At 48.4% G+C, this 19,642-nt stretch overlaps 1 protein-coding gene across 1 annotated transcript in view; it reads left to right on the top strand.

The window, feature by feature from the left end:
* Nucleotides 1-19,642, top strand: part of PCDH19 (protocadherin 19) — a gene marked incomplete at its 5' end in the record, with an annotated part of 54,646 nt that overhangs the window by 21,063 nt on the left and 13,941 nt on the right. The window contains 2 exon segments of the mRNA XM_009700908.1: nt 6,465-6,523; nt 9,589-9,758. Of these exon segments, the coding sequence (XP_009699210.1) occupies nt 6,465-6,523; nt 9,589-9,758 (229 nt within the window).

The raw sequence follows: 19,642 nt of genomic DNA, 5'->3' as shown, positions 1-19,642 counted from the left end.
CTGAACTGAGCGAGGCACCGCTCCATTTGGTTTAGGCAGCAATCAGAGTGTCTGCAAAAAAGCCCAACCCCAAAACCAACCCTGGTTTCATTGATCAAGGGCAGGAAAATGATCTGCTGTATTACATCTAATTATAAAACATCAATATCAGATGCTAAATGCACTTACTTTTTCAGAGACATGATGTTGCTAGTTTACAGTTTGCAATCTCCTGTATTATAGGCTTTAGCAGTGAGCTGGGGTGTAGGCTCAAGTATAGACGGCTGCAAAGGGAGATGCCAGAGGTCAGATCCTTTTAACCTTTATTGAACTCCTCCAGGTGACTGGCACTTAAATGCTCCTTAATAAGAGCTGAATTACTTCACGTTTTCCTTCCGTCTTGCCTGGGGCTGTTGAGACGGCAGAGGTGCATCCCTCTGTCCCTCTGCCCCAGCGCGTGCTCCTGGACCCGTGGAGCGGGCTGGAGCTGCTGATGGGGACCAGTGGCCAACCGGGTCCTTCCCAAAAGCCCTGACCCCACGGGGGTCTCCGAGCCACAGCACAGTTTGGCTGCCGGAGGAGAGGGTAGTGGGCTCCTTGGGGTGATGCAGGCATCGCTCGCCCCAGCGTGTCCATCAGCGTTTGCTGACTTTCCCCCATGGTGGAAGCACCAGTAGCCATTTGGGTAGAGTTTGCACGGGTGTTTAACCCAAAGCCTTGGGCTGATGCTGCTCTCACATCTCTGATACCCACCATGCTGGGAGGTGCGAATGCTGGAGAGTGAGGAACTGGGAAATATGGGTCTGTCTCCTGCTGCATCTTCCCAGGCTGTGGCTGCGGCACTCAGGACCCTCACCTGCGGCTGCAGATGTTGCAGATGCCATCAGCGCCGGAGCAGGTGTGGGGAAGGAGGAGCAGAGCTCCTCAAGTGGGTCAGGTACCGTGGTGCTCATCCAGGCTGGTCTCTGGCCACTGGTCCTGGCCTCTGACCGATACTCTAAGGCAACGATGTCCTCGTCAGCAGCTGGTAGCGCAGGGGCTAATTATGTGGTGTCACACACAGTGGGAGAAAATCTCTCCTGACGTCCTTTGGGATCTGCTTCCAGCCCGGAGCTGGATCTGATGGGTCTTCTGCCGGTGAGCAGGGAGAGCCCAGCCGTGTTGCTGGGTGGGAGAGCATCAAGACGAGCCTGGCTATTCCTCTTGGGGCCATGGGGCCAGATTTTGGTGTTCGGTGGGGTTTTGTACTGTACCTGCTCTCAGTGGGAAGGAATCTCAGACTGCTTCTTTATTTCCCATGGGGTAAATAAGCAGATAATGAGTTTCCCTCATTTTTGATGTGTACTTTGTTTGACCTGGTCCCTACTTTGAAATTTTCCCTGTTTCCCAAGTGCAGCTGGAGTGTTCTTGTTTAATTTGCATGAATTCTATGTCACCTACAATATAGTTCAAACCATAAGAATTAAGTGCTGGCAAGATCTCCTAACAGGCAGCGACAGTTTTATTGCAGATGCTGGAGCCTGAGATTGAGTGGGCCATGGAAAACAGGACCGAGGATACAGGTGGACCAGGATAAGTGGTCTTACAAGCCCTGCCCTTCCCACCAGGGAGGCCCAGTGGATTTTTGGGAACTGTTTGCCATTTCTGTGGTCCCCGACAATTCCTGCAGCATGGAGGGAAGGTCAGGAGACGAGTGCTGCTGGTGAGGACATGCAGCTTGATGCAGAGGATGAAGAGGATAAAGATGTTTCAGAAGGATTTTCTGAAAACCAAAAGGAAATATGCACATTGCAGCCTTGGAGAAAGGTCCACTTCGCTTTTTAATAATAAAGGGTGACATGCAAGCTTTATTAACAAGGCACGTAGGGAAAAAAAAGGCTCAAGGGATAACCCTGAAAAAGTGGCGCTAAACGTGTCATTTTTATGAAGCTGATTTTGTGAAGGGTCCCTACATGCTTTGGCAGGAGGTTGCAGCAGGTTTACAATAATTTGTAGAAAGATAGGAATGTTTTCACCCTGAAGTGAGAAGAAGGGCAAAAAACCCTGCGTTGAGATGCTTTAGAGTCGCCTTCTGAGGCGGAGGCTGGCGGAGGGATGGATACCTGTCACTTCGGGTCGGGAGAGATGAGTCCAGCTTTAAACAGCCATGGACTTTGCTGGGGGGCTGATGTGCGGACCAAGGAGCCAAACCCTTCATCAAGAGCCTGGATCCTGACATAGCGGGGAAAGCTGGATTTTCCTCTCCGTGGTGTTTGGTTTGGAAGAAAACCAATTTGAAATAGCTGAAAAGAGGGAAGAGTGAGAAAGACAGGTCCTGGGCATCTGCCCCGAGCCAGGCAGGCTGGCAGGGACACGGCTGTGCTGATCCGAGCCTCCTGGCACAGCCCAGGATATGTTCCCCCAACCCTGGGGACCGACCCCAGCCAACATCCTCTATTTCTCCATCAGTCCGCAGCGGTGGTCGTGCCTGGAGTTGCCGCAGCCCACTGACCTTTCTGCTGGCACTTGCATTAGTTCCCCTTAAACTGCCTTTGGATCCTCTAGGGTTTACTTCTGTTTCTAAGGCAGAGAGTGAGCAGTCGTTAGAGCAATGCCCTGTTGCTAACGAACCTTTTGCTAATGGGGAAGTCACCCCCCCGCCGATGTCCAGGTCAAGAAGAGTTGCACTGACGTTTGTACGTCTTTTTTTTTTTAATTTAATGGAATTGGCAGTCCTCAACCGAAAGCAACCGCTAGGGAAAAAAAAAACCACAAAGTTTAAAATTTCCCTGCTGATTGCTTGATTCTGAGTGTGTCTGTTGTTATATTTATATTTGTGTTGCTAACGCAGCAGTTAAAAGCATTTTTCAAATTAGGCATTGGTAAGCTGCATGCCAAGCCAGGACTGTTTCTTTGATGGCATTGACACCAACACGCCTGCATCTGGAAAGCAAATCCCGAGCCCGGAGGACAGCGGGATTTCTCTCCTCTGAGAGAAATGCAGGCTGAGACCGCAGACTTTATGCTAGGTGTTATTCAATGCTTCCCGATGTCTTGAATGTGTTGTTTATTCATAGCACAGAGGCTGAGGGTCTGATCCTGACAAGCGTGAGCATCCTTTATTCATGTTACAATGAGCAGGAGATAAGAATTGGCAGCGCTGTTCGGGAGGTCCTTGCCATGGAAAGGAGAGGCTGGGCTCCCCTTTGATTTCTGCAGGAGCGATGCTGATCAGTGAGAAGGTAACGGTTTGTTTGCTTTTGCCAAAACAACGAAGAAGATGAGGGCTGGCCTCTCAATGATGCACTTTATGAAGAGCACACTTTCATCTGCACCAACCAGCCTTACCTTTTCCCTCTTTTTTGTGCTTCGACTTTGTTCTTTGGGCCTCATTAAGAGAGGGAGTGGATCCTTTCCCAATTAAAATGTTGACATGTCGGAGACGCTCTCCTTCCCCATCATTTTACCTCTGTTTGTGATTGCACTTGGCGGGATGAACCAGAATTAAATCAAGTGAACTTCGATTGAATAATGCAAGCTATAAAGCAGCCCTTCTCCATGAAAAATCTCATTTCTTTTTTATTTTTCTGTTTTGATCCCCTAGCCTGCACGGAGATAACCTTGACGGATAATCCCAGAGCTGAGGAGGTCTTGTAAACTGCTGGGCTGCCTTGTGCACCGGTGGGAGCGTGCCGGTGCGGGCAGCGTGGGTACCTCTTGCCAAGACTATAAACCCCCAGCCCAGGGAAGCAGATTTCCCATCCTTGTGGCCATGTCACTCCTTGTTTTGTTGGAAATATGGAATTAATTAGCGTTAGTCGTGCTGGGTTTGATGGTGTGGGGGTTTCCAAGCCTGGGAACGGATGCTGTGACCGACCCTGCGGGAACCCTCTGGCTTGCCTGTGGACTTACGGGGTTGCATTGGTGAGGTGGTGCAGAGCATCCTGAGCGGGGGGGACACGTGGACCGGGGAATCCACATGGGAAGGACATTACTGCAGTCCATCAAACGTAAATCATGGGGAATTTGCTCATCGGTGAACGATTTCAGATGAACTAGGATTTGGTCTTCTTTTTTGGTCAGAAATCAATAGCAAAGCTCCTGGTGACGTTGGTCAGAGAGGGATTTAGCGCCAGGTTGGTATCTTGGCTGCGGCAGGAGACATGATGGCAGCACGTGTGGTGTTTCCTCAGCCTGTGGTCGAGTTTCGGTGGCATCAGTGGAGCGTTCCTTGCGGATGGCCCTGGGTATCCCTTGGCCCCTGAAGCCTGGGCCATGTGGTGTCAGTGCTCTGAGCATTTTAAAGCTCTGTGACATACCTGTATACATTGAAATTTGCTCTCTGAGTCCTCCCACCCACATGTTCCTCTCCTGGTTTTCCCAGGACGGAGATGCGCACACATAGGGATGAAGCTGATGGAGGCAGTGGTGGGTGCAGGGGGTCTCACATTGCTGCTGGGCATGGCAGTGGTGCTGGGGATGCAGGAATGGAGCCTTGCTGGGGCCATTACCACATCCTCCAATGCAGGGTGATCCAGGGGGTTTCCCACTGGGCAGGGATTGCTCCAAAACTGGCTCCGATCCCTCCTGCCCTCCATCGCTCGGCTGCCCTCTGAGCCCATTTGTAGGGCTGCAATCTCCTGTGGGGCTGCTGTGGGGGGATGCTGTGGGGTGGCATCCCTCCGCCTAGGATGGCAGCGGCAGGATTGGTGGATAAACATAGAATCAGGCATTTTCTGTGGTGTTTAAAGTCTTGGGTGTTGCGTATTTTAAAAATACATGTGTCCGTTTGCTTCCGAGCTCTAACCATCAAAGTCGTCCTGCAGGACTGAGGATGCAGAAACTGCAGGGACCAGTAGTTTGTGCAGTAAATCTCCTGCGTGCCTCTCCAGCAGTAATTACTATGTGAAAGTAATAACCGAGCTGTGCTGAGTGCTAGGCCAACTCCCCCGGCTCGCAGCTCCTTGCATGTTTCTCTCTGGGAGGCTCCTGTTTGGTAAATTAGATATTGTGCTGTATTTCAGAAAAGGTCACACTTACCCAACGCTGCCTTTGCTTTATTATCTTGGCAGAGCAATGTAACCTCTGCCAGGGTACGATTGGATTTCACATTCGGCTCTGCTGCAGCCGCCCCGCTCCCTGCATCCTGCCATTGTGATTACGTTAGCAGCAGACTCTGCTTTCCTTTATTTATTGAGACATTAAAGATGCATGCATTTATTTTTACCATGTTCATAATTGCCATAAAAACAGGCCATACTATCCCAGAGCGGCTCTTTGGGAAGGAGAGCGGCCGCGGGGCTGGGGTGAGGAGGAGCGGTGGCAGAGAGGAGGCAGGACAGGGCTGCTGGGGCAGGTGGCTGTCCCCTCCTCTGTCCTGGGAGGACACTGCTGTCAGCCCAGAGGAAGGGGATCAGAGCAGAGTCTGCCCCTTCTGCTGCCCAGGGTGCCTGGGGGGACAAGGAACATCCCCCAGGCCAGGGATGATGCTGGTGGGAGCCCAGGTGGGATCCCTGCAGATCTGGGGGGACACTGGGTGGATGGACAGATGGACTGGGGTGTCTGACTTTTGTACAAGAGACCTGCATCCTCAGGGGTCCCTGAAGCCCAGGCAGGATCCTGGCTAGGCCATGTAGATCCCACCATGTCCCACCGCATGACTTCCACTGTGACTCACCATCCGTCTCCCACCACATCCTTCCACGCGACTGCCACTGCATCCCACTGCACCGCTCCCGCCACATCCCACCCCGCAGCTCCCACCACGTCCCATCCCACGGCTCCCACCATGGCCTCCTGCTTTCTTCCCTACCTTCTGGTTGCTTTTTTTGATTCCTTACCTGCTGCGAGCACCAGAAACCTGGGGCTGTGTAAGCTGAGGTTAAAAGACAATGTTTCAAGTGCAGAATGAGTTAGTGGGTTTTGCTTGCAAATGACAAATCCATTGACTTTTCTCCCCTGCTTTCACTCCCCTCTAACTTTTAAGCGTGTCACCCATTGTTTGCTTTCTTATTAATAACAGAGCCCACTGTCTCTGCAAATGAAATGATGTAAAACAAAGAAAAGTGCCCACATTAAATTCTCCATCAGGGGATTACCTTGCTGGCATTTACATATCTATGCAATAAATATTTTAACATGTTAATTATACACTAATAAGAAAAATACCTTTTGAACTTTCAGTCAAATTGACACACACAGAACCGAGTCCATCAGGGAATTAAAAGCAATTAGTTTTGTAACAGAACGTAGTCACATTGTTTCTTCCCTGCAAATTGTTCTGTGGTCACCAGCCAGCCTTTTTTTTTTGGTGGAAAACCCAACAGGGACTGGAGTTTTCCGTGCCTGACTCCGTCCCGCTTGCTGGGGTCTGTCCCGTGCCAGGATGCTCCTTCCCTCCCATGGGGTTTGCTGCTGGCTTTTGTCCTGGCCCTGCAAACCTGGCTCTTCCCAGTCGTGGGGAAATCAGACTTGTAACCATCTCCCTTTTCTTTTCCTCCTTCCAGACTGAAAACTACTCCTTTGATTCCAACTACGTGAACAGCAGAGCTCATTTAATAAAAAGGTACGTAGGCTTGCTTGAAAGCGCTAGGGTTTGCCCAGTCAAATCCTGATTATTTAATGTTCTTCCTTACTGCGTTATATACTACTTGCTTTTTTTAATATGCAAAATGTTTCAAGAGTAATAATTTGATTTTACAAACAGTATTTACTTCCTATTAAGTCCCATTGGTCTTGGTTTGCAAAAAGGGAAAGTCTTTTTTTGTTCTCTTTGGCTTCTTCACACCGGGAAGTTGCAGCGAGTTAGGTGGAGTGCTGTTACCCTGACAACTTTCAAATTCATAGAGTTTATTCTGTTTGAATGCACAGGAATAAAATTATAGATTTGGATGATGAGATCTCCCTGCCATGGGAGGCGAGGGAAAAGAAAAAAAAAAATCTTGTTTGGGGACAGATAATTGGGTCGGATACATGCTCACTGTTTTAATTTGAATACTGAGGCAAAACAGCACTTTGCTCGGCTTTTTTCTTCCGTGGGTAAAAAAGAAATCATCAGTTCAGTTGCAACCTGGCAATTACCCTTGGGGGAATTTAACTCTTCAGCTAAAGTACTGGTATCCTCAGAGCTTAGCAGTGGCAAAGAAATGTCTTTGGGAGGTTAACGCTGGAGTTATCCGGTGGAACCCTCTGGATTGTGTTAAACTAGAGGTGAGCATCCCCCCGTGGGGCAGCTGGCCAGGCTTGCCTCTGCCTCCCCGGCTGTTTCCGAGGCAAGGAAAGGCACTGACACAGCACGATCGATACTCATCAGGAGGCTGCTGCGTAGGGCTGTGGGGCCGTCTCCCCGCGCAGGATGCGGGCGCAGGAGGTGGCCGGCAGCTCTTTGCCCATCTCCCTTCTTCTCCCCAGGGACTGGCCAAGGTGTGCGGCCAGCAAGCCGGGGCTGTGCCCCTACCCATGCCCGACGGGGTTGTGCCCGGGGGTTCTGCAGAAGCCATCGTGGTAGCAAGGGTGTAACGGAGATCAGGAGCCAGCCCTAACTGTTGAGATCTGATCTGAGCAGTAAAAATATCCAATTATCTGCCTGGCTGAGATCCCATTTGTTTACATCTTAAAAATATAGGGAGTGAGGGAGCTGCGAGCGCATTGTTTAAGCAGCTCGGGTTCAGCTAGCAAAGGGCAGGTATATTTGCCTGCATGGGTCATGATGTTTAACGATGCTAATGCGATTGTGAGAGAGATGGCTTGCCTGCGCCACGCCGCTCCTCGCCGGAGAGTCTTCAGGCATAATGAAAAAAACCCAAATCTATTAATCTTTCTTCGTTCACACCTAAGATAAAGGCAAGCAGCGCTCCCGCCTGCCGCAGCAGGGCTTATTCTGAGGCTGTATTGTTTGGGAAATGCTGCTGCTGCTGCCGATTCCCCGAGACCTGCCCATCCTTTAGAGAAGTGTCAGCCGTGGAAACATGTCGTGTGGCTGCTGCATTACGGTCTGGTTCACTGCGGGGAAGATAAATGCGTTGTAACACGGGTTGCCTGCGCATTATGAACAGCAGCTCCGTGTAGGACAGCGTTCCCCCTTGCTTTCTACCTTTGTCTTGTATCTTAAGTACAACGGGTGCCGGGAATGCTGTGCAGACAGCTAAGAACAAAAAATATTTTTTGTAACATACTGTGGCATCATTTTCATCCTTTGCCTTTATGAAGATGTTGTAGCTCTTCTATCTTTGGTGAGTGAATCTCCTCAAATCCAGCACTTTAATTAATCTATTTGTACTTTTCCTGTGTTGTCTGCCTGCCTCTCTCGCTCATCTACACGCACACAAATGAATTGTAGATTTGTAGTGCTTTCTTAACTTAAAATTCTTTGATGTCGCCTGGAATCAAAGTCAGTGGCTTCAACAGGGACATCTTTATTTAAAAGGTAATGTTTGAAGGTTTACCAATTTATATGTATTTCAGAGCTCCCCCCTTGCGTGCTTTTGCGAAGCATCAGATGGTAGGTGGTCTGCTTGGTTTCCTTGGAGACGCAAAAGGGCTTTTCAAAGTAATGAAAACCGCCAGCTCTTCGGGGCTTTGAAGCACAGGCCCCCCTCTTCCACCAACATTTCACACCAGATCAGCCAGCAAGAAAGTTTGGTGCCCTAGGTGCAGGCGGGTTCCCCTGCAAATGGGTGCAGATTTTCCTGTGCCAAGGCTGGGTGTGGAAGGAGGCACAGGGTGGGTGTCCGCAGGGACACCCCGATGGCCGTGCCACGGGGGGCAGGCACAGCTGCAGACGTACCTGTGGCCGGGGGGTCCCTGCGGTCCTGGGGCATCACCCCTCGCAGAGCAGTGGGGAGCGGCAGAAGGATCCCGAAAGCAGACAGAAATGAAACTCTTCCACCCCTCCGGCCTAGGAGCTGGGTGCTGTGGGGTGATGGAGCTGCTCAGCCCTTGCGGGAAATTGGGGAGCAGCTCAGCCCTCCGGTCCCCCCAGCAGCGGTTGGCTTGCAGGGGATGTCAAGGAATTTGACTGTGTATCACATTTCCTTAAAGCTGTGTGAACTTGGACTCAGAATCACCGGGTTATTTTTAAAAAGAAGAATGACATCATCATTGTGAAAAGAAGTTCCCGTTTCTAGGAAGACTTCTGTTTTCAAACTTTAAGCGATTAGGATTTGGCCTATAACCTAAAAACCTAGGGTTTAGATCCTGTGTAACTACAATATGAGGTAATATGACTTGAGGGAGCCAAGTTGTAGGAACGGCTCATTTAATGTATATTTTTTAAACTTTAGTTTCAAATACTTCACTCTCAGCTTCCATAATACCCGCAGCGGCCTGACCCGCAGGCTCACACCATACTCTTGGGCAGAAGCAGCCTGCGGGGCAGAGCAGGCTGGAGGCTGTGTGTCGGGGTGCAGAGGTGCTGAGGAGGGGGTGCCCCCTCCCACACCACGCTCCCTGCCCCAGCTCTCGGTGCTGGAGGAGGGGTCCCAGCCCTGCCGCTGGGTGCTGGGGACGACAAGGGTCACGAGGCTGAGCGGTGGCAGCCGTGCCACCACCGCAGGTCTCACTGCAGTGCGGTGGGGTGGCGGGGACCACCTTGTCCCACCCGGTAAGTCACGGCTGTGTCTTCCCCAGCAGCTCCACGTTCAAGGACTTGGAGGGGAACAGTCTGAAGGACAGCGGTCATGAGGAGAGCGACCAGACGGACAGCGAGCATGATGTGCAGCGGGGTCTCTACTGCGACACGGCCGTCAACGACGTGCTGAACACCAGTGTCCCCTCCATGGGGTCCCAGGGCCCCGAGCAAGGTGAGCCACCGCCGTGTGCCCTGGGGGGCTACCCACCACCCACCACAGCCTCCATATGCCCCATCCGGTGGCTCCGGTGCTGCCTTGGTGGGTGCACAGTAAGGATGCTTAGCGCTTGCTGGGGATAACACTGTACATCGTCAGAGTGCTGGGTAGATATAAATTAATCTTCACGCCACGCCTGTCAGGTAAGCAAGCAGTTAGGATTATCCTCTATTACACAGGCAGAAAACCCAAGGCCCTGAGCATTTCCCTGACAGCGAGTGAGCAGCGAAGTTGGGATCAGGGCAGGAATTACCGGTGCTGTGCCTGGGGCCGGTCCCTGCCGGCACAGCTCTCTGGAGCACAGACCATGTGTCCTTCCCCGCACACTCTGCTCGCCATCTCCGGGGCACATGCACAGGCACCATCCGGGCAACTTTTCCAAAAGGTCAGCAGAGCCTGTGGGCAATTAGTCAGGCATCACACCAGGGATTAGCTCAAGGCAGTGGGCAAGGGTTTGTATCCTTTCCCCGGTACGGGCGGTGAGGCTTCAGCTCTTACACATCCCCATGTGCAGGGATGAAGTCCTGCTCCAACACCAGACCGGTATTAGCTAGAGGAAAGAAGTCAGAGGAGTTCAGCTGAGCCCAATCCGTCATTTGTACTTGGGCATGAATGTCGCTTTTAATGTCTGACGGATGCAAACATCCTATGCAAACATCCTGTCTTTTTCAATTAAGAAGCCTGAATGCGGTTTGGTGCTCCGGCGCAGGAGAGCCTCGGGGCGCTTGGCTATATCTTGAGATAAGCTGTAGCTGAGGCTCAACTGGAAGCCCCACTGCTAAAAGACTTAAGGATATGAAAACAAAATGCTGTGATTATGAACTGGTCTTCAGCTGTTTAATTCAATTCATGGTAAACATCATTAAAAGCCTTTGTTTTGCTGTCATAAAAGAGTCAAACGGGGGAGAGAGAGTTCTTGCCATCTGCGCCGCTGAATGTTGTGTTTTTTTTTTTCTGGAGAGAAGCTGATTGCTGTATTAATTCTCGATAGAGTCTGTTAAATGGCCATAGTTAACCCTGTAAGACTCCGCAAGGAGGGGAACGCGGAGGTCACCTACCCATTCCACGCTGCCAGCTACACTAATTGGAGAGGGATGGCATCCGCAGCGATAATGTATTTCCAGACAACCCTACTGTGGCCAAAGATGAAAAAAATTAAACATTTATATAACTGTACAGTGGCAGTTTAATTCTCCGCGGACCGGTGCCGTGTCAGAGAATGCAGGCTGATAGCTATCATTTATTATTCTTCTATTACAAAGAAATGCTTTTTCATTTTGATCAGGAGAGGGTTTCCTAAGATGCGTTTGCAGTAAGGGATGACTGTAGGAGCAAAAACGTTCATAATTGTTTCCCATCCCATTGAATGGTCTGAGCAACATCTGTTAATTTTTTGTCACATTTCTTTGGCAAAAAAAACCAATCTCAATGGACTGCAGATAGGGTTTTACAGAGATTACATTTCTGATAAGTCTGCATGCTGGCTCTGTTGTGCACCAGATAACAATGCAAATAAGTTAAACAGGATGAGTTGGAGGCAGAGCTTGTCAGAGAAGTCAGATAGAAATAAATACGATCCAATCCATTGTAACATGAACTCCTCATTGCATGTCAAATAACCCCCAAAAATCAGGATTTATTTCCAGAAGGCAACTTCCAAAGGCAACCTGCGTGTCTGGCTCCCAGTCCTGTGATGGCCAGTGCGTTGGTGCTCTTGGCTTCAGTTTATTTTTGGGAGGAAACCGGCATGCCTTGCCATCCAGCTGGACTGGCAGGCAGGCAGGTGTGCCAGGGACCAGCTCTCCTGTCCTGTGGGACCCACACCGTCTTGTGCTGAGGAGCAGGGGGAACTCACCTGCGAGGTTATCGGGGTATTTGTGGACCAATGAGAGGAGCAGCGCAGGCGGGGAGGTTAGCAGTTACTGTCACAGAAGCTGAAGAAAAGGTTAAAGAGGGTATTTTCTGAGCTGATTTGTTGAGCAGGGACTGCAGAAAATAATCAGGAAAATCAAGATGCAGAGATGATGGTGATAACAGCAGTTCCTGCATGATTAAAGTGATGGGTTTGGCATGGTAATTTTTATCCGATTTTGGGTCAGAGTGGCAGGGCGGGATGGAAACACAACAAATTCAATGCCAAGGATGCGCAGGACCAGTGGGCTGACTACCGCCCCGAGCACACAGTCCGTGGCCGAAGGACAGCCTGGCAGGTCGTGTCCCTGTGCTTTGCCTTCGCTCACCATCCCTGCCTGTACTGTGTCTCATGTAATCCCAGAGAGATGCGTTGGGAGAGTTGTCGGAGTTTGCTCGTTATGTTAACGATTTCCTGCCTGGGAGCCTGGTGAGGTGTCCCCATGGCCGGGATCTGCTCGGCTTGGACCGCAGCTTGTAACGCCACGAGTCCTTCATGAGTGGCCAACTCTCAGCCCTTTCTCTTCGTTTGGAAATGACCTAGGTTTCCAGAAAAAAGGCAAACCACAGGGTGTAGGGTGTCAGGCTTTAGTGGGTAACAGCAGATCATCAGAAATACTGCCTGGAGCTCAGCCATTTTTGGGAGTAGGACTTCTGCCCAATCTCTCTTTACCTCAGGATCTTAATTATTGATTATAGATTCATCAGTTAAAAAGATGGCTTTAATTGCTGTAATATGTACCCAATTTGGAGTTCATTATCACCCAGAATTGTTTTCCTTCCCCTGCCAATTGATACCACATGCGACAGTGAGGAAGGCAGGCACCGGTGCTGCTCTACCTTTTGGATTGCCTCGCTGCTCTTTAATTGTTTGTTAATTTGTGGAGGTGTTAAGCGCTGCTAGAAGTTCCTGTGCATTCCTTTCCTAATGGCGTCCTCAGCTGAACTTCCAAACGTGTTTGTTAGAGAAAGGGAGGTTTTCAAGCACCTGTTGGATCTCAGTGACATTTTGGGTTGGCTGGAGAAGTCTGTTAGAGGATGGGAGTAAATCCTGCGGTCCCCCTTCGTATCTTGGCCTATTTCACTGCAATATGGGGTGGATTTTCTCCACGTCCTGGTGTAACCTTGACTCAAAGTCCAGCACTGGAGGAAACCCTGATTTCCAGCAAGAAGGTGAAGTGTGTGGTGATGCTGAGCAGGAGAACCACCACCGGCATCACCTCTGCAGACAGTGGTGGGTGATGCTGGCAGCCGTGGGAGCTTTGCCGTTGGATTTGAAGCTCCTGACACCTCTTCCTCCCAGCAATGTGGGGAAATCTCAGCATGAAATGTTTTCTAACACTGCGGAGCGTGGCAGTGTTTTTCCCAGGAAATGGCAGCATGGACCAGATGTTTTGCAGGGTAATTGAAAATTCCATTTTATCAGAAAGCATTTGCTGTCAAAAAGTTTTATCTTTACTTCAACAAAGAGGTTGATTAGATCCCTCAGGACGTGAATTAGCATCTTTGAGGCTAGATACTCTGTTTTGTGATTCAGGTAGTTATTCCTCCCTTGGTTTTGCTCATACTGGGACTTCTTTTTTTTTCCCAGAATCACAGAATGGTCGGGGTTGGAAGGGACCTCTGGAGATCACCCAGTCCAACCCCCCTGCCAAAGCAGGATCACCTACAGCAGGTTGCACAGGATCGCGTCCAGGTGGGTTTTGAGTATCTCCAGAGAAGGAGACCCCACGACCTCTCTGGGCAGCCTGTTCCAGTGCTCTGCCACCCTCAAAGTACAGAAGTTCTTCCTCGTGTTCAGATGGAACTTCCTGAGTTTCAGTTTGTGCCCATTAAATCCCTTGTAAAAATTTTTTAAGGGATTTTTAAATCCCTTTACCCTCTTCCAAACATAGTGTTTTTGCAGGCTTGGCTTGTTTTCTTTGTGTGGGTGCATATGGGCACCTAGATCTGCTTAAATGTTTTCTATTACCTTTTTCACCTTGCCTTGAGCCAGAGCCATACTTGTACTCTCTAAGTCATAGGAACTCTTGCCAGCATAGAAATCAGAAAGAACTATTTCAAATATGTGCTTTTAATGATTGAAGCAACAGATTTCAAACTTATCTTAATTCCCAGTGCCAGCCAGTATTTTTGCCATCAGTTGTAGAAGGAAAATCGTTGACCCAATGAAGCAGTGATTCGCTGTTTAAGATAAAAATAGAATCCGAAAGAAAATATGAAAATAATAAACACACACTGATCATAAAAAAGCCAGTGTTAGAAATAGTCACCACAGCCATAAAATAGTGAAAAAGCTTTAAAATCAAAGTGAGAGGGTTTTTAAGCAATGTCAGTAATGCGTCTCTACAGAGAATTGCTTCTAAAAGCATCACTTCCATTTTTCTGGTGCCAGATCAGCAGTAAAGGATGGCGTGAAATGTCATCTGGAAAGACCTGATCCTGCATACATTTCCACATTTGAGTAACTTTGCTCACATAGGTGGTTTAATTGTCTCTGAGTCTCATAAACTCCAGCAAGAGGAAGGGTTCTTTGTATAGAAATGGGTTATATTTAAATGCTTACGTTAAGTCTTCTTTATGCTATCGCACAGTATAGAAATAGGCTTGGATGTAAAGGAGAGCCGGGCATATGATATTCACTGAAACTTTTCTTGCTGGTTGCATCCCAAATTATTCAGCTACATCGTCATTTAGGGGATCAGGTTTTATCTAAAATATTCCAATTGGTTCTTATGCTCATCTCCATAGTATCTAGGTGCATTTCAGTCATGAACTGAGAACATGACTAATGGTATTAGCTGAAGGCAAACAGGTATTAGAAACTGTTGATTTTTTAAGCTGATTTCCAGCAGTTGTTCCACCTGCAACTGCCTTTTACTCTACAGAAAAGCCTTTCTGTAGAGCTGTGTGTACCTGAAGACCTAAGTGACATATCCTAGGCTTTGGAGGCTGGAAATATAGCTGCATTTCTCTGGAAGTTTCTACAAATTAATAAAAATACCTACTTTCTTGTATTCATATATGCAGCTCAAAACATAAAGTATAACATTCGTATGTGAGTGACAGCACATCCCTTAAGATGGATAAATGCTGTAAGCTTTCTTTACAGGGCAATGTCAATTATTACAGCTTTTCTGATTTCTGTATTATTGCATGGATCTCTCAGTGAGCTCTGTGGCCAGCCTGGCGGGAGCAATCAGCTTCTCACAGTACTTTGAAACCCCAGAGAAGGATTTTTATGACGAGTGGGTAAGCTGGGCTTTGGGAAGAGGAGCTAATTGTCCTATGATTCCTACACTTTTAAATGATTACATATTGAGCATCTGTGTCAGCTCGTGGATGGCTGTGTGGTGGTTACTGATGCTTTTGTACATGTTCTCTCCATCCCCCCCAGCGCCCGCTCCTGCGAATCCCAACCGGGCTTGCAGAGGGACATAATGTCTTCTAATAGAAGACCAGTGAATGTAACTGGAAAAAAAGCTGTCAAGCACTCAGACTAACAAATCTCTCTTCAGGATGACCCTTATCGTTGCCAGGGATGCAATGCTTAGCTCTGTTTTTGGTGGGTGATCCGGACAGGCAGAGTTGGGCAGTGGGTCAGGCTGCCCCACCGATGGGCTCAGCTTCCTTCACCGCCACGTTGCATCACGGCAGAGCAGGGCAGCGGTCACTCGAGAAGGTTTAATCCGCGCACGGTCACTCTGGGTGGCACGGACAGATCCCTTGTGTTGCTTCTTCCTTAGGTTCGTAGCTCTGTAGCATTGAGCCCAGCTTGGAGAAGTTCCTTGCTGGAAACTGATGGTGGGGCAGGGGTGACCCTGAAGTCATATCCATAGCAATAAATGAACGCCAATCCCTTTCTGCAACAGCAGAACTAGATAACAAACAGATGTGTAACCTCCTTTGTTTGCATAAGAAGCATTATCATATATCCCACATTCCTGGCACTCTTTCTTCAGTTTTCGGGTTCCTTCCATCAAAGATAATTCTTGCAATGTCTCTGTCACTGAAGTTACTCAGCCCAGGGTCACAGGAGTTATAACCTTTAGATCCTCAAGTCCTTTCCATCTAAGTGCAGAAAACACTCGCCAGATGTGAACATCTTGGCAACTTTGAGAGGAAAATTAGAACTTGGATCCGTGCCCTGTTGTGTAGGTTTGTAATGGATGAATGACCAACCCAGAAAGTTTGAGGGTTTCTAGTGTTTTATTGTACTTTTTAATGAGATTTTGTCAAACTTGGTTATTGCTTACCCATATTTTTGCTGGGTGACTGGAGAGCAATTTATAGGAGATATGAATAAGTGATATTTCTGATTAGAGAGTTTCAGCTTGTATTTGTGCTTGGTTTTGTTAACTGCTCCTAAACTCCAGCCCAAGCAGAGGGTTTGCAGAGAAGATCTTTGTCAGGGTTCAGCTGAAGGACGGGGCGGTGCTAACCCTGGCTCTCCCAAAGCATCCTTTTCCAAAACCACTACACAATACTTGGGTTTTCAAATATTTCTAAGATAAATAAACAGTTCAGTCAAGCTTGCAGCTTCCTTTTCCCTTATAAACAAGCCAAAAAAAGGCTCACATGGACGGTTTTTTTTTTCCCTTTGCCAGTAACCTCTGAGGAAACCATTAACACTTTCTGTCTCACAGCAGTTAAGACTAGCAAAATGGTCAAGGTAATGGCCATCATATTTAACAGTAGGGAAGGTATATGAATAAAACCGAACCTTCTGCTAACGCAGCAAGCCAGCACTTCCCGATCTCCTCCTGTAATCAATCTACATCGTTAATGACTCTGAAAACAGACTGAACTGCTGGGGCTGGCACTGGGAAACTTGCATTACAAACTAACCGTCTCTTATTAACCTTTTGGTGTTTCCTTCACAACACTAATTAGAGCCAAATAAAACTACTGTTTGTGAAACTCTGAAGTTAAAATACAATTTTCAGAGGAAATATGGTAAGTTCCAAAGCTCCTGTTTGCTTGGCCTTTTTTTTTTTAATTATGATGGAGGATGGCTGTTACTTGTTCAACGGAGGCCTACATGATTAATGCTGCAATGTTACTGTAATTAAAACAGCAAAAAAAAGATGTGATTGGAGCCCGTATAATTTACAGACATCTCGACATTCTGGTGGCAGAGCAGCTCTAAGTGTTGCAAAGAGGAATCACAAAAATTTATTCTAATTAAAATTGCCAGATTGACTAAACAACAGGTGACTTATGTAACTTGAGCGACTTGCTCTTGGGGTGAGAAATCATCTGAAATCAGTGAATTATACAAAGCTGTCTATTATTCTACTAAATGGGAAAGTGTGTGCTTACCATGGCAACCTGCATCAATTTTGCAGCCGCTGGAAAATACAGGGCCTTTTATTAAAGGAATAATCACCGCAAAGAGCGCGCTGCTGACCCGGGGCTCTGCGGGTGCAGGGTGTGCGGCACGGCGAGTGGCGGAGCAGTTTTCTGGGCACGGGCGGTTGCCATCGGATTAAATCCCCTCCTGCTGCTGGATCGAAAGAGGCACCCGGCAGCTCGGGGGTGATTCGGGTATGGCACTGGACTGGAGTCTCCGGAGGGGATGGTACAAGTTGGGTGCTTGGGTCCCCCCCCCTCGCCCCCAAAGTGGTGCAACTAACTTTGTAAGTGCAATAAAGATAAATCATTTTGACCTCTCTTAATTACGCTTGCATGTTGTAGGGAGCTGTGGGACAGGGGACTGCATCTCCCCTGGGTGCAGGGGAAGGAGCCCACCTGTTTCCAACGTAAGATATATATGGGTGCACGTCTAAACCACTCCAGTTCCAGCAGATAACTGCTGAACGGAGACATACCACTGGGTCTGTATGTAGGTTGTTTTACTAAATGATCTAGGTAATAATATATAAGTCAAAACTCTCTAATTGGCACCAAACAGCAAAGAGAACTTGCAGCTTTTATCCGTCTTAAGGGAAGTGCTGCCACTCAAAACTCGCGAGTGCTATATTTTATTTCTCATACAGCATATATGAATGTAAGAGAGTAGATATTTTTAAATGGGTCACAGAATTATTAAGAAGTTTGGCAGCCTTTCCTCACGGTAGACACGCAGGTATGCAGTGGAGCGGGCTGGGCTGGGAAGCTGGAGCGCGGGGCTATGCCAGGCTCTGGCTGGGTTTGTGTTGCCTTTGCTTAGTGCTTTCCCTTTCCATCCTGCATTTAACCCCTGTGTCTGTTTGGAAAATAAGTTCTTTATAGCAAGTATATTATAGATATGTGCTAGCCACAATGTGTATAATCACAGTAAGCATAATGTGGCTCTATTTTTGCTGCGTATCTGTAATAGTAATGATCAGCATCCCCAGTCTCAGCATTAGCTCTCGTAGTGTTTTTATTTTTCAGCAGAAACCCTTGTTTCAATGCTGTTCCATTTTCCTTATCGTATTTTCACCCTTTTTCAAGTGTGGAGAATGGTTTGCTTTGTAACCAACTTCATTAGCTACTGGCACGTTGTGTTTCATTACCGATATCCACAGCCGGCTGCGGGTGACCGGCGGTCATCACTGTGTCACTTCACCTTCGGGCAGGGACAGTCACACCTGGGGCAGGGAAGTGGAGTCAGGTCAAGATGGGTTGTGCTCGAGGTCTGGGTGTAGTAAATAGGACATCTGGATATGTGGAATGACAAGCTGGAGTGAAAGCAGAGCTTTATCCTGAAGAAATCCTTGGCTAACGTCAGGCCCTGTAGGAAAAGGAGAAAATTGAACCACAAAAAAAAAAAAAAAAAAGATTAAAAAAACCCTCTCTGAATTGAAGCAATAGGAAATGAAAATTGCTGAGATATACTGTCATGTGGGTAGTGGTGCTACCAACCTTGTGCTGCAGTAATTACCTCTATGCATGCAATTTGTGCTCGGCTACGACTGATTTCCCACATCATCCGGTGCCCAGGCTATATTCAATCAGTCCCAGCTGGAGAAAACTATCTTGGATCATTTGGTGAGATTTCACCACAGATGCTACCTTGTGTCTTAGGGAAGCACTCGAGAGCTGTATGCCACACATGGGGAGGTGTGGGGACGGTCACGGGAGGTTCCCCGTGGCGAGGGGGGTGCTGGCTGCAAGGCAGGGGGGTGCCGTGTCCTGCAGGGTGCTGAGCACTGGCAGCTGGTGGGGGTTAATGCTGAGAAGCTTCTGGCCCCTTCTAGGGAGAAGGCTTTGCTCCGCTGGATGCATGCTGGAGAGAGTAGGTTTTGTGGTGGTTCTTGTACTGTTTTATGTGAAAAATGAGAGAGTGAAGCATCTTGGTTGGAAATTTTTGTGAGAAGCCCGACGAAGGTGAGTGTTCCCATCGCTTGCAAACCAAAATAGGTCGGGCACTTGATTTCCTCTGACTGCTTTGCAAGTGCCGGCTTCATTAAATTGAGGAGGCAGGAGAGTAGCTGGTGCGAGTACAGCAGACGATGCTGCCTCGTCTGCTCGGGCATGTTCTCAGTCAGCTGCTTTGGTAGGCGAACCGCTCCGGAGCCAGGCGAGGAGCCTCCGGATTTGTCCTGCGAGAGGAACAGCTTTCTCGATTCAACTAACTGTGCTTCTGGATTTGATACAGCTCAGTGAGAAGTTATAAAGGGGCAGCTCCCATTCGGGAAGAGGAGTTTGGTGAGAAACCTCGATTCAAAACTGTGCGTAGTAGTAAGTCAGGAAAGGTCAGAGAGCCAGAAGTGGTTTTGGGAGCGGTAGGTGCGTTAGTGGAGGGTATAAATACCTTTTGGGAGAGTCTGGCCTGCTCAGGTGGCTCCCTGGGTGGGCACTATGTATACACCGAACTTTCGTTTGGTTTTCACTCTTTGTGTTTACCAGCCAAGTTATTTGTGCTGCTGACATTGCCGCTCACCAGCACATATCAACAGGAGCTGTCTCTTCTCGATGCTCCCCTACTGCCCGACCTCACT

This window comes from Cariama cristata, unplaced genomic scaffold (genome assembly GCF_000690535.1).
Source record: "Cariama cristata isolate BGI_N322 unplaced genomic scaffold, ASM69053v1 scaffold25015, whole genome shotgun sequence".
Taxonomy (NCBI): domain Eukaryota; kingdom Metazoa; phylum Chordata; class Aves; order Cariamiformes; family Cariamidae; genus Cariama; species Cariama cristata.
Note: the sequence above shows the minus strand (reverse complement) of the source record. Positions and strands in the feature narration are given on the sequence as shown.